Below are 22,609 nucleotides of genomic sequence, written 5' to 3' on the forward strand. Positions count from 1 at the left end.
TTCCCTTGTTAGCCATGGTTCAGTCACCTTCCCTGTTTTCGTCTTACGCCAGACAGGGATGTACAATTGTCAAAGTTCATCCATGTTTTCTTTAAATGTCTGCCGTTGCCTGGCCACCATCCACCCTTTAAGTATTCTTGGCCAGCTTATCCCAGCCAATGCATGCCTCACACTGAAAAGTTAGCTGCAAGTTCAGGTTCCTAGTTTCAGATTTGATTGTGTCACTCTCCATCTCTATGAAGAATTCTACCATATTAGGTCACTCTTTCCCAAAAGGATCTTTTACCACAATTCTGCTAAGTAACCCTCTTGTTACACAATACCCAGTCTAGGTGTACACAACTCCCACTAACATCTTTTTCCTTTTGGTGTTCTGCAGCTCCACCCATACCAATTTGATATCGTCCAGGCTAATGTCCAACCTTACTATTATGTTAATCTCATCTGTAACTAGCAACACTACTCCACCTTTCGTTTGTTTGTGTCAGTCAGTCTTTCCTGAAAAATTGACTAACCCTGGCTGTTCAGTTCCCATTCTTGGTCACCCTGGAGCCAGGTTGCTGTTATGCCAATTACATCATATCCATTATGAACTGTTTGTGCAGTTAATACATCCACCTTATTACAAATGCTCCTCGCATAGAGGCACATGGGCCTTCAGGATATAGTGATTATGAGGAATTTTTTTTATTTTAAAATTCGTTCACAGAATGAGGGAGTCACTGGCCTGGCAGCATTTATTGCCCATCCCTAAATTTCCCACAGGGCAGTTCAGAGTCAACCACATTGCTGTGGGTGTGGAGTCACATGGAGGCCAGACCAGGTTTGCCTGGCAGGTTCCTTCCCTCAAGGGCATTAGTGAATTAGGTAGTTTTTTTCTTGACAATTGACAGTAAACTCATGGTTATCATTACAGACTCTTAATTCCAGATATTTATTGAATTCAAATTCCACTATCTGCTGTGGTAGGATTCGAACCAGAGTCTCCAGAACATTATCTGGGTCTCTGGAATAACAGTCCAGTGATAATACCACTAGGCCATCACCTTCCCCTTAAATGGCAGATACAGACAATCAGCCTTAAATCAGGCTGGAAGGACCAAATAGCGCTTACCTGCTTCCACGTTCTTACTTCAAAAGAATTTAATTGGCTGCAAAAGGTTTGAGATTTCAAAAAGGTCATGGAAGACTTCATAAAGACCAGTATTAACTTACATATTCTATATTCAAGGCACTATTTGATCACTGCTGGGTTTATGGTTACCACACAATTGGTAACAGAGCATGGTGCTGACTCGCTCTGAGATAGCAAGTCAAAGATAATGTGGAGTTGGAGGTACACAGCAGGCCAGGCAGCAAAGAATCAATAAAGTCAGAACCCTTCTTCAGAAATGGGGAGGGGGGGGAAGGGAGGTTAAAAATAAAAAAAGAAAGCGAGAGGGGGAGAGGAGGGGGTAGGGTTGGGGAAGGTAGGTGGAACGGTGATAGGTGAGTGCAGAGGCGGAGATTGGTCAGTAAGGTGGGAGGGGCAGACAGGAGGAAGAGAAGATGGGCAGGTTGTCTCAGGTCAAGGAGGCAGGGATGAGAGGGAGGGTTAGTCATGGGATGACGTTGGGAGGGGAGAGATTTTGAAACTGGTACAATCTGCATTTAGGCCATTGGGCTGCCAAGGGAGTTGGCAGGGGTGGGGGTGGTTTTAAAAACTGTTGGTGACCGGGAGGTGTTGTCGTTTGTCGCAAACGGAGCGCACATGCTGTACAAAATGGTCTCAGAGTTTCTGCTTGGTCTCACTGACCACATTGCACATGAACCCGTCCAAATATGGACTTTTGTTTGGTGCCTATGCAGGGGATGGGGGTGGGAAGGTGTAGCACTTCCTGCAGTTTGCATGGAAAGGTGCTGGGGCTGGTGGGGAGTGTGGAGCCAATGAGGGGGTCGCGGAGAGAGCAGTCCCAATGAAAGACAGATAGGGAAATTATCTCTGTCCTCGTGTCAGACTGTAGGTGGTGGAGAATGATACATTGGATGCGGTGGCTGGTGGGGTGATGAGAGGACAAGGGGGATTCTGTCTTTATTTTTGTTGGGGGGGGGCGGAGGGAATGAGAGAGCAGAGGTGCAGGAAACGCAAGAGATGCGATTGACAACATTTTTTCCAATTACCAAAAAAAGGGAGGGGAGGGGGGAAAATGTTACAGTCATCTCTCAAACCATTCATAACCTCATCGCCTCAAGTGACCTCCCACCCACAGCCTCAAAACCTCATTTTGTTCCCAACCCCACACTGCCCGTTTCTATCTCTTTCCCAAAATCCACAAACCTGATTGCCCCAGCCAACCCATTGTCTGTCTACTCCGGAACTTCTCCCTCTTGACTGGGGTACATTTATTCCTCTTGGTCCAGGAACTCTCCACCTACGTCTGGTACACCAGCCATGCCCTCCACCTCCAAGACTTCCAAATTCCTGGCCTCAATACCTCATCTTCACTATCCAATCACCTCATTGTCTCCAATCACTATCTTCACCTCAAACGCCCCAAGTAGATGGCCTAAAAGTCCTCCAAATCTTCCTCTCCTGCAGGCCCTACCAATCTGTCATCCATTTAATCAAACTCGTCCTACCCTTACCAACTTCTCCTTTAGCTCCTCCCACTTTCTACAGACTAAGGGGGTGGCCATGGGAACCCACATGGGCTCAAGCTATGCCTGCCTCTTCGTAGGATACATGGAACAGTTCCTCTTTTGCTGCTACACTGGCACTAGACCCCACCTCTCCCTCCATCACACTGATGGCTGTTTTGGTGCTGCCTTGTGCTCCCGTGAGGAGTTTGAGTAGTTCATCAACTTTACTAACACCTTTCACCACAGCCTCAAATTCACCCGGACCATCTCCAATGCATACTTCTCCTACCTGTACCCTCTGTCTCCATCTCTGGTTACCACATTGAAACAGACACCTATTTCATGCCCACCAACTCCCCCAACTCCTAGACTACACCTCCTCTCACCCGTTCCTGCAAAAACACAATCGCCTGCTCCCAATTCTTCCGCCTCTGCTGCGTCTGCTCCCATGATGGGGCATTCTACATCCCAGATGTCCTCGTGTTTCAAGGACTGCTACTTTCCCCCCACTCTGGTGACCGGAAATGCTTTCAACTGCATCTCTTGCATTTCCTGCATTGCTGCCCTCACATCCCCTCCCTGCAAAAATAAAGACAGAATCACCCTTGTTCTCACGTACCACCCCACCAACCACCGCATCCAACGAATCATTCTTCGCCACTTCTTCCCCCTAAAAATCTGAACCCACAACCAAAGATCTATTTCCCACCCCACCCCTATCTGCCTTTTGTAGGGACCACTCTCTGCGACTCCCTCATCCGCTCCACACACCCCATTAATCCCACCACCCTGGCAACTCTTCTGCAACTGCAACAAGTGCTACACCTCCCCCCTCCATTCAAGGCACATTAGACATGGGTTCAATGTGTCAACTGCATCCGTTGCTCCAGATGTGGCCTCCGCTACCTCAGAAGCCAAGTGGAGGCTCGGACACTGCTTTGTACAGCATCTGCGTTCTGTTCGCAACAAATGACAACACTTTCTGGTTCAACCGCTTTAACTACTCCTCCCACTCACTGGGTGACATGTCCATCTTGGGCTGCTCCAGTGTCACAATGACACCATCTGCAAGTTGGAGAACCAGCACCTCCTATTCTGCCTGGGGAGCCTGCAGCCTGATGGCCTAACCATAGAATTCACCAGTTTTAAAACCGCCCCACCGCCCCCGCCAGCCTCATCCCGTGGCCAAACATCCCTCTCATCCTGCCTCTTTGGCAGACACAATCTGTCCATCTTCTCTCCCAACTATCTGCTTCTCCCACCTCACTGATCAATTCCCACCACTGCCTACCTATCACCATCCCACTTACCTTCCCCAGCCCCAGCCCCAGCCCCTCCTCTCTATTTCTGAACTCCTTTTAGCCCCCCCTCTCCATTTCTGAAGGGTTCCAAACCAAAACATTAACATTCCTACTCCTCTGATGCTGCATGGTCTGTGTTCCTCCAGCTCCACACTTGTCTTATGGTCTTGATTCTTTTAGAAATCCAACCTTACCTGTAACAACTGTTGCTGAGCTTTGATCACATCTCTGCACTGCTGAATTTCTATTTTCAGCTTCTCAATTTCTTGCACATGATCATTGTTGATAATTTCACCACTTTCATGAAAACTGGAGTTTACTAAGGATGCTGCAATAAATACAATTCAGCCCATCAGAATTTTATGAATTGAATGTAAAACAACTGAAAGTGCTTAAAAATAACAATGCTTTGATTTTCCACATATTTAAAAACAAACAAATCATGGCTTGGGAACTTCAGAAAGATTCCTACTTTATAGATATTTGGTGTGGTCAGCTCACTCAAACTGGTTCATTAAAGATAATAAAATGTGAGGCTGGACGAACACAGCAGGCCCAGCAGCATCTCAGGAGCACAAAAGCTGACGTTTTGGGCCTAGACCCTTCAGAGAGCTCTCTGATGAAGGGTCTAGGCCCAAAACGTCAGCTTTTGTGCTCCCGAGATGCTGCTGGGCCTGCTGTGTTCATCCAGCCTCACATTTTGTTATCTTGGATTCTCCAGCATCTGCAGTTCCCATTATCACTGGTTCATTAGTTAGCTGGGTAATGAATGGTCTGTGAACTAGTGAACCAGTTCAGCGCGCAAGCAAACCAAACAGCATCCACAACCTGAGCTATGCTGGCACTAAACCCCCAACCTCTCCCTATGCTACATTGATAACTGTATCAGCACTGCCTCGAGCTACACATCTACTCACGAACCTTTATGGATGTTTCTTCGTAACAGGAAACAGTGCTGTTGTGGCTGCACACTCTTGTAAAGTGGAATGAGAGATAGATAGTGATATCATTGAAACATATGGGATGCTTAAGGGGTTTGACAGGGTTAAACGCTGAGAGAATGTCTCCCCTCACAGGAGAGTTTAGGATCAAAGGGCATGGTTTCAGAATATAGGGATATTAATTAAAGACTAAAATCCGGAGGAATTTCTTCTGAGGGTTGAATGTCTTTGGAAATGCTTGCCACAGTTGCAGGATCACAGTTCTTGGGTATATATTTAAAGGCTGAAATAGATCGGATTCCCAACCAAAACAAGAATCTGAGTTACAGGTAAAAATGCAAGTGGTTTGATTAATGCTGGTCAGAGTAACCATGATCTTATTGAATGGGGCCAAATGGTCTACTCCCATTCCTATTTTTTTGGACTTCTAGAAGGGAATCATTTAGCTGGAACTAATCTTTAAATTCATTCTTGCATGGATGAGACTCACTTGAAAGGCCAGTATTTTGTTGCCTAACCGTAACTGCCTTCGGAATAGGCTGCTTGGCCATTTCAAAAAGGGCAGTTAAGAGTCAACCAAAATGTTTAGAGTCTGCAGTCACATAGGCCCAGCTGGGCGCAAAGGAAATGCGAATTAGATAGGATGTTTACACATTGAGGATAGATGACAAATTGATGATATTACGAAACTGTCGCTGAACCCAATTTCCAATTCCATATTTTAAATTAATGGATTTTAGATTCAACTAGCTGCTATCGTGGAATTTGAACACATCTCCCATAGCATTAGTTCGGGCCTCTGGAATGATAGTGTACTGATGTTACCATAACACCAGCTAGTCAGCATGATTAATCTATGAATATTTTCCATATTTAGGCGTCCTCAAAAACCAAAATGAAAACAATAACTAACTTAGACCAAGGGTTATCCAAAAACATCAGTGGGTTGCATATGCATGCCAAGCCTTTCAGTGTGGTAAAGAATTACATTTGTACTTTATTCCTTGCTATTTATTTGATCTACTTGAAATTTTTTGATTTGGGACTGAGTTTATTAGCAGTTTCTTTACAGCCCACAAGATCCCATGGCACTCACAAGACCAATACAACTGGGGGAAGGCGATGGCCTAGTGGTCTTGGGGCAGCAGTGTTTCAGTGGTTAGCACTGCTGCCTCAGTCCCAGGGGCCTGGGTTTGATTCAATCCTCAGGTGACTGTCTGTGGAGTCTGTACAGTCTTTGTGTGGGTTTCCTCCAGGTGCTCTGATTTCTTCCCACTCCTTTTTTGGAATGTGTTCAGTTTAGGTGGGTTGGCCAAGCTAAAATTTTCCCATACTGTCCAGGGATATGTAGGTTAGGTGGATTAGCCATGAGACATGCAGGGTTACAGGTGAGTCAGGGTCAGTGTGGGCACAATGGGCTGAATGTCTTTCTTCTACACTGTAGGGATTCTGTGGAACTGGAGGGGATGATGGTGTTGTAGTGACGTAATACGCCTAGTAATCCAGAAGCTCAAATAAATGCTCACCAAGGACACTGGGATCAAATCTTATGACAGTAGTTGATGGAACACAAAGTTTGTTACCATTGCTGCAGTGGTGAAACTAATAATTGCTACAGGAACCCACATGATTCATGAATGCCCTTCAGAGAAGAACATCTGCTATCTTCACTGACTGGTCTGCATACAACTCCAGGCACAGCAACATAGGGCAGTTTAAAACAGACTAACAAGCCATTCGTGCCAAGGACAACTGGGGATTGACAATGAATCCTGGCCATGTCAGTGAGGTTTGCAACTTGAAAGAACATTTTTAAAAAAAGTAACTGTCAAAAACAGACTGCTTACTGCTGCCCTGGACAATTCAATTATGAACAAGTCAAAAATCATACCTTGAGTGTCCAGTTTCTCAACATGGCTCTTCAGCATCCTCCACTGTTGTCGAATACTGTTTGTGAGTTGCTCCCGGACTGCATCGCACGAAAGCTCCAAGCTATTTTCTTTGTTTGATTCATGAGAATCCTCTTCATTGTCAGATCCTGCCTGAGAAATCAAAAGCTGAGAAAGAAACTGCTCCTTGCTTTAAAACAAACACATCCTTCCACATGAAATCAAGACTTCCATTTCCCAACAATAGGAAGCATTTTAATGTCTTTTCTACAAATAAGTGGGTCAAGCTAGCTGCTGGCCATCATTTAAGGACAATTGGATTCAGAAAACAAGTACGAGACATGGCGCCCACCTCATGAATAGTAAATAAAAAAAGTAGTCGGAGGTAAATTCAAAGTCAAAACCACTAGTAGGTTAGAGGAAATATTTATTTTGGTTTTCTTGCTCAGTAGTTCTTTGAGGGGGGGGGGGGTGCAAAATTTGGGAAAAAAGCTTTAGGTCTTGTGAAATAATTAAAGAAACAAATAAAGATCAAAGACACATTATAAACTTTATGAACCAAGCATGCTCCAGCAATTAGTCCAGGCAGCAATGAAGCTGCAATGTGTCACACATAACAGCTGGGAAGGTAATGTATAACCAGTCTATACATCAGAATGCCAGCTGTTCTTATGACGGCAAGGCTAAAATGCTCAGCCACTTGAAGAGCAAGCAGTACAGAACAGCAAGACTTCATTGCCTTGCTCTGCTGGTTCCAATATTCAGTGGAAAAATCTGACGAGAGTGGCAAACTAGCAATTCCATGGTTAAAGTCAAATTTTATCTTCTCTGAAGACCCATTAACCTTTGGATATCTCCGCTGCTAGAACATCTTTGGAGGTCATTCCATTCTGTTTACTTAAGAGTTTAGATCAGACCTCCAGCAGCAGCTCACATCCCATACCCCTGAAGTGGTGAAACAATCACCACTTCTACAGTATAACAGTGTGGAGCTGGATGGACACAGCAGGCCCAGCAGCAACTCAGGAGCACAAAAGCTGACGTTTCAGGCCTAGACCCTTCATCAGAGAGGGGGATGGGGTGGGGGAGAGCATAGGTGGGGGAGAGGAGAGGAGAGTATAGGTGGAGAGGTGGGATAGGTCAGTCCAGGGAAGACGGACAGGTCAAGGAGGTGGGATGAGGTTAGTAGGTAGCTGGGCGTGCGGCTTGGGGTGGGAGGAGGGGATGGGTGAGAGGAAGAACCGGTTAGGGAGGCAGAGACAGGTTGGACTGGTTTTGGGATGCAGTGGGTGGGGGGGGGGGGGATTTTTGAAGCTGGTGAAGTCCACATTGATACCATTGGGCTGCAGGGTTCCCAGGCGGAATGTGAGTTGCTGTTCCTGCAATCTTCGGGTGGCATCATTGTGGCACTGCAGGAGGCCCATGATGGACATGTCATCTAGAGAATGGGAGGGGGAGTGGAAATGGTTCGCGACTGGGAGGTGCAGTCGTTTATTGCGAACTGAGTGGAGGTGTTCTGCAAAGTGGTCCCCAAGCCTCCGCTTGGTTTCCCCAATGTAGAGGAAGCCACACCGGGTACAATGGATACAGTATACCACATTGGCAGATGTGCAGGTGAACCTCTGCTTAATATGGAAAGTCATCTTGGGGCCTGGGATAGGGGTGACGGAGGTGGTGTGGGGGCAAATGTAGCATTTCCTGCAGTTGCAGGGGAAGGTGCCGGGTGTTTTGAGGTTGGAGGGCAGTGTGGAGTGAACAAGGGAGGCACGGAGAGAGTGGTATCTCCAGAAAGCAGACAAGGGTGGGGATGGAAAAATGTCCTGGGTGGTGGGGTCGGATTGTAGATGGCAGAAGTGTCGGAGGATGATGCATTGTATCCTGAGGTTGGTGGGGTGGTGAGAGAATGAGGGGGATCCCCTTTGGGTGGTTGTGGCGGGGGCGTGGTGGGAAACGCGGTCAAGGGCGTTCTCGACCACTGTGTGCGCGCGGGGGGGGGGGGGTGGAGGAGTTGCGGTCCTTGAAGAACTTGGACATCTGGGATGTGCGGGAGTGGAATGCCTCATCGTGGGAGCAGATGCGGCAGAGGCAGAGGAATTGGGAATAGGGGATGGAATTTTTGCAGGAGGAGGTGGATTCTTTAGATGACATGTCCATCATGGGACTCCTGCAGTGCCACAATGTGGCCACTCGAAGGTTGCAGGGACAGCAACTCATATTCCACTTGGGAACCCTGCAGCCTAATGGTATCAATGTGGGCTTCACCAGCTTCAAAAGTCTTCCCTCCCCCACTGCACCACACAACCAGCCCAGCTCTGCCCCTCCACCCACTGCATCCCAAAACCAGTCCAGCCTGTCTCTGCCTCCCTCACCTGTTCTTCCTCTCACCCATCCCTTCCTCCCACCCCAAGCCGCACCTCCATCTCCTACCTACTAACCTCATCCCACCTCCTTGACCTGTCAGTCTTCCCTGGACTGACCTATCCCCTCCCTACCTCTCCACCTTCGTTCCGCCTCCCCCTCTCTCCCTATTTATTCCAGAGCCCTCACCCCCATCCCCCTCTCTGATGAAGGGTCTAGGCCCGAAACGTCAGCTTTTTGCTCCTGGGATGCTGCTGGGCCTGCTGTGTTCATCCAGCCTCACATTTTGTTATCTTGGATTCTCCAGCATCTGCAGTTCCCATTATCACCACTTCTACAGTGGCATGCGGCTAACCAGAACATTATGGCAGCTACGAAACCAATTTTGAAGTGACAAAACAAAAAACCATGTCCAAAATCAGGGCATTTACTGCCTAAAATAAAATGGACGCCTGCAGATGCTGGAGATTGTTTTTGTTTGTATCAGAAATTGCTGTTGAAATGCAGCAGGACTGGCAGCATCTGAAGAACTGCTTCCTGTATGGTTTCCATTTTCAGTTTCTCCATCGCCTTTGCTTCCGCTCTGTGATGATATCTTCTGCAGGGATCTTTGGAAACTTCCACTATTTCTCCTCAACCAAGGATTTCCTGCCACCATGGTTGGCAGGGCCCTCTGCCATGTCTGACCCATTTCCTTCACTTCTCTTCCCTCCCACAAGAAAGGGTCCCCCTAGGTTTCACTTTCCACCCCAACGGCCTCCCAGTTCTGAAAGGTTGCTGAACTCATTGTTAATTCCATTTTCTCTTTACAGAAGTGCCAAACCTGCCAAGTTTCTCCAGTAATGTTTTTGATTTAAAATTTGTCAGTTGTTCCGTATCAAGTAGGTGAAGAGTTAGGAATCATTGAAAATTTTAAGTCATTACAAGTGGGGCTAGGTCACTGGACGACCAATAATCTGAGAATACCAGTTCAAACCCCATCATGGCAGCTGATGTAATATCTGATTTTATTATTAGAATTCAAAGTCAGTGTCAATAACAAGGCCATAGATTGTAAAAACTCAGCTGGTTATCAAATGACCATCGACAAGGGTAAAGGCAAAGGCAATTTGCTATCCTCAACTGATTTGGACTACAACTGACTCCAGGCCAACAGTAATGTTGTTGTCCCTTCACTGGCCTCTGAAACAGCCAATTGAACCGAGTTAGGGATGGCCTCGCCAATGCGAATGACTTCAAAAAAAAACAAACAACAAAAATAAAATTGGGTAAAAAATAAAAACAAATCAAAACTTCACTGGTTTCAGAACTCCATTCTATCAACCACGAAGGAGAGAAGAAAATTGAAGGGATTGAACAAAAAAGAAAATCAATGTGTTGTCACATAGCTTAGTCGGAGCATCCAATTTTTAAAATTGAGGAAAATGCATGAACACTCGTATTTAATTTATATGACAGAGTGCAGAGGTACTCAACACTGTACAATTCATTGGCGTGGCAAAATGAACTGCTAGCCTTCATCAGGCGAAATAATAGAAGAAATACTCCTTAAAATGGTACAAAGTACAAGTCACCTCTGATTATATTTACACATTCAATAAGATACAAGAGTTGGTTATGGATCTGTAGTTTACAATAAAAAGATGAACGTTGATACACAAGATCATTAAATTGAACAAAAAATAAAAATAACAAATTCAGATTGCATTGTCAGTAGTAAACTAGTTTGCTGGATCATATACAGAAAAATTGCAGTTTTATATTAAAATTTTGAATACACTAACAATAAATATTGTGACACTCACTATACCACTGCTATCTTCTAGGTGTTCTTTTGGTCTCTGCTTTATGCGGCTAAGAATAGACATCATATCTTTCTTCATCTGCTGTAGAACTTGCTTCAGTTCAATATTTTCCAGCATCAGTTCTCTATGGTGCCTTTCATAGTTGTTTATGAGAGATTTGTACATTTCCCCTTCATTCCTGCATTTTTGGGAGAAACACGAGAATGGCTCATAGAACAGGCTCACTGGCATTCATCTGCACAACCATGAAACTTTTCTAAACTAAGCCCACCTGCCCCCACATGGTCTGCATCACTACTTCGTACCTCTTAAAAAAGATGTTGCTACCACACCTGCTTCAACCACATTTCCTGGCAGTACATTCTATGCACCTACCATCCACCACATTAGAAACAAACTTGCCTCCCACATCACCTTGAAAATGTTTCCCCACTCACATTAAACCTATGTCCTCCAGTACTTGGCATTTTCACACGAGGGGAAAACAAAAAAAATTTCTAACTATCTACCTGATTAGGACTTAAATTTTATATTCTTTCATCAGGGTGCTCCCGCAGCCTCTGGCCCTCTAGTGAAAACAATCCAAGTTTGCTCCACCTCCCCTTGTAGCTGATACACTCCAATCCAGACAAGGTTCTGTTAAGACATAGCAAGAACTGCCGATTCTGGAGTCAGAGACAACAGAGTGGAGCTGGAGGACACAGCAGGCCTGGCTGCTGTGTTCCTCCAATATTCTGGTAGACCCAGGTCGTACCTTCTCCAGAGCTTCGACATTCCTTTCTAAGTGTGGCAACCAGAATGCACACAATACTTCAAAATGTAACTTTACTAAAAAGTTTTATACAAGTCTGACATGACTCATCATCTTTTACACTCATGCCCTGACTGATTAAGCAAGCATGCTGTATACCTTCTCTACCACTGGTGTTGCTACCTTCAGAGCGCTACTGACTTGCATCCCAAGCTTCTTCTGTACATTAATGCCCTTAACAGTTCTGCCATCTACTGTATATTTTGCTCTTGTACTTTAGGAAGTCAACATATCGCCTCATTTGCCTGGATTAGACCCCATCTGCTGTTTCTCCATCCAACTTTCCCACTGTTCTACAGCCTCCTGCATTCTTTGACATCATTTCTCACTATTCACAACTCCACTAATTTTCATGTCTTTGCAGTGGGAAATTGTGAAATTATATTTGTGGGCTACAGTATGAAACAGAAGACGGATTTGGTAAAACAACTTCACAGTACCTGGCTTCGGTTTTCCCAGTCCTCCATGCACTACGCCGGCCATCAGACCGACCCACATAATTCAGAATGTCAATACCTTTAAAGAATTTTTGAAAAGGTAAAGTCAGGAATGCATTTAAAATGTAGAGAGCTTACAAAAACTACCAATGTTCTGCCAACCACTTCTATTGGAAGTGAGTGTAGATCTAATCAATTTCACTGATGAAATATCTGCTTATGACAAATCAAATCAGTCTGACCATGACTTACACTCTCAGTACAGTACTTTCTTCACTTCATAACAGCAATAACATCTGGCAGAGGACTACTGGGTCATCCCATACTGCTTGATTTACATTATAGCATTAAATTAAAATTATTATTTTAAAAACAATCTTGTTTGGAGAGATACATTTCTAAATGCTATTTGCATTAAATTGATTAGCCCAGCAGGTGGCACTAAGTGCGGAGCAGATAAATTATTGGACTAGAAACACGAAGTGCAAAGTTAGGGAACAGGAATATGCTCATTAACCAAAAAAACTATCCACGGTGGTGACCAAGTCATAATTTTTTTTTTTAATAACTGCAGATATTGGTACAAATCTCATACTATCCCTACAAAAATTTCTTTAAAATTAATCTTGGTAACCACTACAGACAGAAATCACTTTTCAGCTAAAGAGATGTGGAGCTGTGGGATCATCTGTGTAACAGCACTAAGGGCCACTGTAACAGAAAAGCTTCAGAAACAGAAGGTTTGAGGTTTCAAGGCTGTTAAAAACAAAAGGAATACATGTCAAAAAATAAGGAAGCTTATTCCTTAAACAGCTTAAGTAGATTTTTTTTAAGGGTCTCAAGAAGAGACATTAACTAAAGAAACAGATTAGTACTTACACATTGCTAATTAGAATCCAATTATAGTCATGGTTGCTGAACAAGGAACTTTAAAAACAAAATCAGAGACTCTGGACTAAACTTCATTGTGGGTTGAGTGTCAGAACAGTATTGTTGAATAAATCTTTGATGTTTGCAAGGAGTCTATTACAAATAGTTTAGTACAGTGCAACATGGTTTGTGTTGGTCTTCAGGGCAAACAACTCATTCTTTTGTTAAAGTACATTGAACATACTCATAAGAGGTCACCAATGATAGTACTCCATGATCAATCAATTGCAAAAACAACTTATGGCCTATCAAACCAAACTGCAATCTTCTATTGAACTAGTCTGGTATTGCCATCAGCTGGCATTGTAACACCAGTAAACAGTTTGTGGTGCAAACAGGTAAACTACATTGCAGACTTTATCTCATGATTTTAAAGGCAGTATTTGTAACATTAAAATCATGAAAAGTCATACAATTAGTTGAACCTTTCTAAAATTATCATGACACTTCATTCCATTATTGTTGCATATCACCTGCATCATTACTGATCAGTGACACTTCTCAAGAAGAAAGGCAACAGGTACAGCAAGGAAGTAGGATACACCAGGATCACTGTACACTAAGTTATTAAAAGCAATCCATTAGGCAATAACAAAATATTGGTTCCAGTTGCCCCAACATTTCACTAACATACGTGACGAAATCCTCCACCAACACAAACAGCCCAAAGATTGCAATCCCAGGAACACTTACATAGCTTTTTATCTTTTTTATCCATCACGAGTTGGTGCAAGCGTTCTTTCAGTTTATTGTACTCTCGTTCCTTTCTCTTCAAGTCATGATTGTATTGGGTAGCGCGACTTGCTATTATATTTTGTAATTTTTGTGTCTAAAAACAACGTGCAACAAATTCAGTAATTTAAAAGTTCTAAACTGTTTAGTTTGCGATCAAGAGTCTTAAAGTATTTGTGATATTCAAAAACTAGTTTACACCACCTATGAAAACTAAAAGAAAATCCACAATACTTGACAAATTGAAATACAATATAAAGTTTCAAGCAATTTCAGTAGGAGAATATCCTACTTCACTAAAATCTGAGTTAATAAAAAAGGGTCTAATCCAAACACTAATCAGGGCACTTTCTATCTCTAGTTCCTGAAGTCCAGGTACTTCAAATTGAAAATATCTTGGATAGGTTTTAACACACTATCACAAAATTCAGTACGTATGCTCAATGGAAATTCAACAGATCAGTGAAAATATTTTAGCCAAAAGCTGGTTGGCTTAAAAGTAGTGCACCAGTAGAAATAACGTCAAAAGCACAGTAACAGAAACCTGTTCACAGTTTGACACTGTACTGGAGTTTAACATTTTTCAACATTAGTGTTCATCTTACAGGGTAAAAACAAGAACTGCTGTCCAAAAACTGAGATTTTAGCATGCTCTGATTTAGATGTACAGGAGTCAGTGCTAAGAAGTAAGAGACTGAATAAAATAGAAAGACAAAAAAACAGAAACTCAGGAAAACAAACAGAGAGGAAGCAATTGCTTTTAAATTATATTTTAATCACTTCCCAAGAATGTCTGAAAGTGCTTCATGAACATGCATCAAATTTGAATGAGAATGGAATTATAAGAATCAACAGTGCAGAAAGAGGCCATCTGGCCCACTGAGTCTGCACCACCCTCCAAAGAGCATCCCACCCAGACCCACCACCCATCCTACCCCTAACACCACATTTGCCATGGCTGATACACCCAATCTGCAGACGTGTGGGAGGAACCAGAGCACCAAGGGGAAACCCATACAGAGACAGGGACAAAGTCCAGGCTCCACAATGACAATCACCTGAGGCCGGAATTGAACCTGGGGTCCCTGTTCTGATCAGTAGGTGCTAACTACTGTCCTGCCCAAACTTTGCACTGAACAAGGACCAAACAAATGGAGAGAATGACAAGACATGTTTGAGGTACAATGCTGGTTCAGGCAAATGAGTTATTCAAATAGTGATACAGGATCTTTGAAATTCACTGACACAGGTAGACTGGATCTCATCATCTTTCAGGTGGAGTGATAAAAGTTTCTGACCTTGCAGTATTTACTTTGCTTTGCAATGAATAAAATTAAAGATTGCTTTAATAGTTTAGATTTTCCTTGACTTAACAGACAGGAATTTTAGAAGGAAAACTAGTTCAAAAATGCACCTAAATCAAGGTGGCAATTTCACTAGCAACATTCTTATTTTGGAAGACATTCCATGTACCCATGCATTAAAGTATAAAAAAGAGAACTCTTTTCCAAGTCAAAAATGTATAAATAAGAACCAGATGAACCTTTAAATGAAGTTCTCTACATGAACTGACTTTTTTTTAAAAAAAATTTGCTTTAAAAATGACAAGACCAAGAAAGAAATTTTGGCAGAATAATAAAAATGATCAAAAAATTAAAGATAAAACCGAAATAATTGCAGATGCTGTAAAATCAAATAAAAACAAATTGCTGGAAAAGCTCAGCAGGTCTGGCAACATCTGTGGAGAGAAATCAGTTAACGTTTCAGGTAAACTGTACAGAATTAAAGGTACTTTTTGCTTTACTCGGTACACATTAAGTGTTTACCTCCTCCTTTTCATTCTTTAGTAAGCCATGTAAAGTTCTGTTCTTCAACTGTAGTTGTCTATCTTTTTCCTGAAGAGCTACAACTTCTCTACGAGATAATTCCAGTTGATCCTATGAATATTCAAAATGGATTATTCAAAACCCCAAGAGAGTCATCTCTGTCACTTAAAATATTACAGCACATCAACTTGCAAAGCAAGTGTCAAGCATGTGCACATCATAAATCACTAGTTCATGGTTTTGACAACAAAATCCTGCTTGGCATTTTCAAGCTTAACCTGCTCAACTGGAAGACAAGTAATTTCCTCTTTCCACACCCCTCTTGCAAACAGAAGTTGAAAAAGGCAGAGAAAACAAGCCATAGAGCTGGATGAACACAGCAGGCCAAGCAGCATCAGGAGCAAGAAAGCGACGTTTTGGGCCTAGACCCTGCTTCAGAAAAAAGGAAGTTGACATTTAATTATGGGATCAATATCCCTCTCAATTAAAAGTCTTATGAGCTATCACCAATGGAAGTGGGTGGGGTGTGTCAAAGATCATAGAAAAAGGACTGCCCCAGCTTTGAAAAGAAAAAGCTACACTTTGTGGGAACTACATATAAAGGAGGCAGTCCTATTTGATCATTAAGGAGCATGTTCAAGTTCAACTCAGGTATTTCTGTTACCTTCAATAAAATGACTAACAGCAAAATAGCGTTAAAGTGGGTTACTCATATTGCCTTCTACCTTTAGTTTAACTTGGTTGTGGTACAAATGATCCATATCACTACTGGATTTCAGATTTTGTGTTTCCATATCTTCTAACGCACGAAGACTTTTGCGATGAAGTTGAAGCAGGTCATACATGCAATTTAGAATGGCCTCCAGATTTAGTTCTTTCTGTGTGGTGTCTTCAGTGTAAAAAGATGGAAATCCCAATGCAGTGAGTTCCTAAAATATTGAAGAAATATTTTTAACAAAGCTACATATAGTGTGGTAAATTTTTAAAATACTATGGAGCTGATTTTACAGGGTGTCCTGGCATTCACAGCCCCCTCAAATCAAAAATCTGGGGGAATATTGCCCATTATCTCAATGGGCACCTGATTTCAATGCACCTTCAAGGGGCTGAGATGGCACTCAAAAGAACCTTGCTTAGGCTGTCAAAGCTAAAATTACTGATTTAAGTGTGGGTTGGGAGTGGGAAATGAATTTTTTTAATTAGCCACTGATTGACCATTTCAGGCACACAAGACCTACAGGAGGTCAGGCATCCATAATTTCCCCTGCATGTTTGTACTGACAGCCTTGCGGTATTATCAGTCGACTAATAATCCAGAGACCACGGAATGTTCTGCCCCCCCCCGCCCAGAGTTCAAATCTTGCTACAGCAGTTGGAACCGGAGTTCATTATACTAAAAAAAAATGGAATTAAGTCAACTGACGCCCACAAACGTAGGACATAGAAGAGTTCGGCACAACATCGTGGGCTGAAGGGTCCATACTTTTTACCCTAAACCTAAGGTCTATCTAACCTCCATCCCTACCTTATACTATCATCCATATGCCTATCTAATAGCTGCTTAAATGCCCCTAAAGGAGGCCGGCTCCACTACCCTCTCCGGCAATGCATTCCATGCCCTGACCACTGAATAAAGCACCTACCTCTAATGTCTCCCCTGTATCTACCTTCACTCCTTTAAAACTATGCCTCCTCATAATAGCTACCTCCACCCTAGGAAAACATCTCTGGCTGTCCACTCTATCTATACCTCTGATCATTTTCTACACCTCTATCAAATCACTTCTCATTCCTGGTTGTTCTAAAAAGTTCTAGCTCTCGCAACCTTTCCTTGTAAGGCATTCCCTCCATTCCAGGCAACATCCTGATAAAGCTCTCTGCACCTTTTCCAATGCTTCCACATCTTTCCTGTGGATGAGTTGACTGGAAATGGACACAATACTCCAGATGTGGCTGAAACAGGGTTTGGTATAGCTGGAGCATAACTTCACAGCCCTTGAACTCAATCCCTCTCAATGAAAGCTAACACATCATATGCCTTCTAACAACTCTATCCACCTGGGTGGCATGTTTCAGGGAACTGCACAGATAAATCCAAGATCCGTCTGCTCCTCCACACTGCTAAGAATCTTTCCTTTAATCCTGTATTATGCTTTCAACCATGTCCTCCCAAAATGAATCACCTCACGCTTTTCAGTGTCAACCTCCATCTCACTTCTCAGCCCAGCTCTGCATCCTATCAAATGTCCCTTTGTAATCTAGAACAGCCCTCTGCACTATCCACAACTCAACCCACCTTCGTATTGTCTGAGAACTTAGTAACCCACCCTTCCCCTCCTACATCCAAATCATTTACAAAAAAAAATCAGAGGAAAAATAATTGATCCTTGTGGTACACCACTCATAACTGAGCATGATTTTGAATATTTCCCGTCGTCTACCATACTTTGTCAGCCAATTTTGATTCCAGTCTGCCACATTTCCCCCTAAACTAGCCTCTTTACTTTCTGCATTAGCCTACCATGGGGAACCTTATCAGATGCCTTAAATCCATGTATACCACATCCACTGCTCTACCTTCATCCGTGTGTTTGGTCAGCCCTTTAAAAGAATTCAAAGGTTTGAGAGGCATGACCTACCCCTCTCAAATCCATGTTGACTATTGCGAATCAAACTCTGCCGATCTAAATCCTCTCTCTGATCCCTTTCAATAATTTGCCCACCACTGAAGTAACACTAACTGGCATGTAATTGCAGTGTTATCCCTATTCCTTTTTTGAAAAAGGAATGACATTTGCCACTCTCCAATCTTCCAGCACTATACCCGTGGACAGTGAGGACAAAAAGATAATCAAAGGCCCTGCACTCTCTTCCTTTGCTTCCCACAGAATCCTTGGATAAATCCATCAGGCCCAGGGGGTTCATCCATCTTCAAGTTCCTCAAAATTCCTAGTACATCCTCCTTACTAACATCCACCTCCTCTAACCTACCAGCCTATTTCACACTGTCCTCCTCTACAAGTTCCCACTCAGATATGAATACTGAAAGAAAGTATTCATTAAGGACCTCTCCTATCTCTTTAGGCCCTGTGCACAAGTTTCCTTTGCGATCGTTGATCGGCCCTACCCTTCCTCTGGTCATTCGCTTATTCTTCATGCATGTGTAAAAAGCCCTCGAGTTTCATTCATTGCCAGGAAAAACCCATCTGGTTCACAGATGTCCTTTAGTGAAGAAAACCCGCCATCTTAACCTGGCCTGGCTTGCGCTACATGTGACTGCAGAGTCTCAGCAACGTGGCTGACTCTTAATTAGGATGAAGAATAAAGGCTGACCTATCCAGCAATACCCACATTTCCTGAACAATAAAACATATTGAGGCAGGCAGCTAGGCACTGGGAAGGCCACATGTTGCATTTCACTTGCCCCCTTTATATATTTCTATATTATTTACGTACACATGTGGGATTTAATGTAGCTTCCCGATTAAATTAAACTTACTTGAGTCTTCTGTACCTTCAGTAACTCATTAATTCAACATAGCTAAGTCATGTTTTAAACTGCCAGACTCTCAAATCACTCTTCTGGCTTAAAGAGGGAGTCAATTAGATTGATTTTTGGGTGCTCAAATTTGATGGCTGTATAGTGTTACAAGGTAGGAAGTGACCGAGTCCAAGGTTTGCTCCAAAAGATTAAAAGGGATAGCGCACAAACCAAAAAAAGGTCAGAAAGAGCTGTCATTAAGGAGAGTTTCAAAAGGGGATTACACTTCAGAGACTGCCTTGAAAGAAAGGGAAGGGAAGTGGATATTGGACAATGGACATCATATAACCTCTGTGTTCATCTGAGGACGGGGTGGGGGGCGCGCAGGGGGAAAGGAGGAGAAGAAAATTTGAGTTGCACAGGAACACCATATACAGTGCCGGCAGCCCAACAGTATACACAGGAGGGAATACAACAACAACAGCACACCAGGGAGGAGAACAGAGGCAAACTCAGGCCCCCAGAACATACTTCGTTATACTCCTGTAACTACTAACTACAAAACAGAGAAGCAATGAAGGTTACTACAGATCTTAAGTATATATGGCCTGGAATTTACTGCCATATCTGGCTTTCTGCATGTCCAAAAAGTATAACAGACCACATGTACATCACCATCAAGGCTCAAACCTAACAGCCAGCCAGAAGAGTTACATTAAGGCAGGGGCACCATCACTTCAAGAGCATAATAAACATTGGGAAAATATAGGGACTGCTGGAAATGCCATTCATATCTGAGATAGAGGCGAAATTCAAGCCACTTACATGGTTATACCTCTTGAAATTGCAAATTCTCCTGCAAGTGTTAGCATGAAATGCTTGCATTTCATAATGGCTGGTTACACACTTCAAATTCTGCATTGCAAGGCATTGCTTTCAGTAATATCTAGTTATACTGCTGTGGGTAATGCCAATATCCCAACCCTATTTTAGAAGGATGCAATCTTCGGCAGGATGCACATTGGAATTAAGTTTTGATTAAGGACAAAAAAACTTGCTGTCACCACAGCAAAGTGAGAGCAGGATGACAACAATCTACTCAAATATAATCCTATTGAGGCAAGAGGTAAAGCCGGGGGAGATATATTCATTCTTCGACAGATTGTGTTTTTTTTAAAAAGTCACATCGTACAGGGTGCTACAAGACCAAAAACGTATGGGGAAAAAAAAGCCAAACATGGTCTTATTTTAGAAACAACTTACCTGATTGAGGTATTCTGTGCATTGCTCAACATTCTCCTTTGTGCAAAATAAACTTAAATTATGACTGGTAAATAAAGGCAGTGTTTCAGTGGAACTGTTGTGGGGAGACATGTGGGGTCTGGATATATAACGATAAATAAACTTTTTGTCTGCTGTAAAAAGAAAAACAGAAAGTTAACTGAGCCAGTCCTGTACAACAGCTAACAGACTCTTAGAAAGTAACTCAGTCTGAGACTAATTAATACCATCTACAAAATATATTAAGACATGATTTTAAGCATTTGAACCCTTTTAGGAATTAACTATTAAATGATGCTGCAAATAGACAGAGCAGCCCGAATATTTATTGTCACATTACTGCTGACAAACTTGTGCTATTCAATGCCAGATACAGAGAGTTTGGTTCAGAGAAATATTTCAATGAACAAAGGTATCATGAACATTTTACATTGTTAAAAAGTTATAAAACCACATTAGGAACATGACATTTACTTAAGCAACTACTTGATGCATAATCTATAATTCATGGGGGTTGCAAAATCTCCCAGTCTTAGTGTGAAACCTCAAGAGCTGTTGCGAGCAACTCAAAAAAAACCAGAGAAAAAGTTTGCACCACTTAAGATTTGGCTCTGCAGATTGTGCACATTTCTGGAATGACAGTTTCAAATTTTGACACAATCCTTCAAGGCTCCCATTTCACAAAAGGCTTTAGGAGTTGCGTGTTGACAAACGAAGGAACCAGCTCAGATAGTATGCATGTCTGGTCAAACACAGACAAAAAGGAAGATAATCAAAATATGTTAAACTACAAATACAACCATTGGTTTCAACTATTAACAAAACAAACAACTAGGTTCTAGATAAAAACTGATGCTATAAAAATCAGACACAAACAAGTTGCTGGAAAAGCCCAGAAGGTCTAGTAGCATCTGTGAAGAGACCCTTCTGAGGAAGGTACGCCAGAATTGGAACATTAACTTTGATTTCTCTTCACAAAATGCTGCCAAGCCTGCTGAGCTTTTCAAGCAACTTCTGTCTCTTTTTAAAAAAAGTAGGTTCTATACATGGACTCTTCTCTTCCTTTGATAATGATTTTTGATTTTATTGCCACATGTACCAAAAATGAAAAGCTTTGGTTTGATTACAGGTGGTACAGGCAGATCACAGCAAGCAAAGGATGTTCAGCCCAAAAAGACTGAAGAGGCATACAGGTTACACTATTTGAGGCTAGAGTCCACAGTCCATTCAACAGTCTGATAATGGCCAGAAAGAAGCCATTTCTGAACCTGCTTGTTTGTGTGTTCAGGCTTCTGTATTTTCTGCCTGATGGAAGAGGTTGTAGGAGATCAATACCAGGGTGGGATGGATCTTTACATTGGCCGCCTTTCCAAGCGAGTCGTGTGAATACAGTCCGTGGATCAAAGGTTGGCTTCCGTGATGGTCTAGACAGTGCACACCACCTTCTGTAGTTTCTTACAGTCCTAGGTACAGCAGTTGCCATACCAGGCCATGATGCACCCGGACAGTATGTTTTCAATGGTTCATCTGTAGAAGTTGGTAAGGGACCTTATGGACAAATTTCCTGAGCCACTTGAGGAAGAGGTGGGTGGCACTGTTGTGCCTTCTTGACTGTTACATCTACGTGGGAAATCCAGGACAGATCGGTTATCATCACTGAGGAACTTGCTCTTCACTCTCAACCTCAGTTCTGTAGATGGGGGCATGTTCTAATTTCTTTCTGAAGTCTGTGATCAGTTCTTTAGTTTTGCTGACATGGGGACAGATTGTTTCCACCGCACTAGGCCACAAAGCCCTCTATCACCCTGGTTTTTTTTTAATCGTTGTCAGTGAACTTGTAGATGGCGTTTGTTTAGAACTTGGCAACACTATTGTAGGTGCACAGGGAGTACAGTAGGATGCTGAGGATGTATCCCTGGGGGGCTCCAGCATCGAGTGCTATTGTGGAGGACGTGTAGTTACTGATCCTCACTGATAGCTTTCTGACCCACAGACTGCAAAGGATCCAGTTGTAGAGGGTGTAGCTGAGATCAAGGTGACAGAGTTCTGAGATCATTCTGAAGGGGATAATGGTGTAGAAGCCAGAGCTGTACTCAATGAGCAGGTGACTGATATAGGTGTCCTTGTTGTTCAGATGCTCCAGCAATGAGTGCAGAGCTAGGGATATGGCATCCTCTGTGGACCTGTGGTAGGCAAAC

At 42.9% G+C, this 22,609-nt stretch overlaps 1 protein-coding gene across 11 annotated transcripts in view; it reads right to left on the bottom strand.

Annotated features, from left to right (window-relative positions):
• ssx2ipa (synovial sarcoma, X breakpoint 2 interacting protein a) overlaps positions 1-22,609 on the bottom strand; it is a 67,111-nt gene that overhangs the window by 14,484 nt on the left and 30,018 nt on the right. For 9 of the 11 annotated variants that reach the window (XM_048539670.2, XM_048539667.2, XM_048539672.2 and 6 more), the window contains 8 exons: positions 20,394-20,545; positions 16,375-16,578; positions 15,650-15,760; positions 13,785-13,920; positions 12,165-12,240; positions 10,914-11,091; positions 6,753-6,903; positions 4,115-4,248 (listed from right to left, as the gene is read on the bottom strand). In XM_048539670.2, the coding sequence (XP_048395627.1) occupies positions 4,115-4,248; positions 6,753-6,903; positions 10,914-11,091; positions 12,165-12,240; positions 13,785-13,920; positions 15,650-15,760; positions 16,375-16,578; positions 20,394-20,545 (1,142 nt within the window). The remainder of the gene's footprint in view (positions 1-4,114; positions 4,249-6,752; positions 6,904-10,913; positions 11,092-12,164; positions 12,241-13,784; positions 13,921-15,649; positions 15,761-16,374; positions 16,579-20,393; positions 20,546-22,609) is intronic. The other 2 variants (XM_059648170.1, XM_048539671.2) reach the window with 1 other exon arrangement.

This window comes from Stegostoma tigrinum, chromosome 8, assembly GCF_030684315.1.
Source record: "Stegostoma tigrinum isolate sSteTig4 chromosome 8, sSteTig4.hap1, whole genome shotgun sequence".
Taxonomy (NCBI): Eukaryota; Metazoa; Chordata; class Chondrichthyes; order Orectolobiformes; family Stegostomatidae; genus Stegostoma; species Stegostoma tigrinum.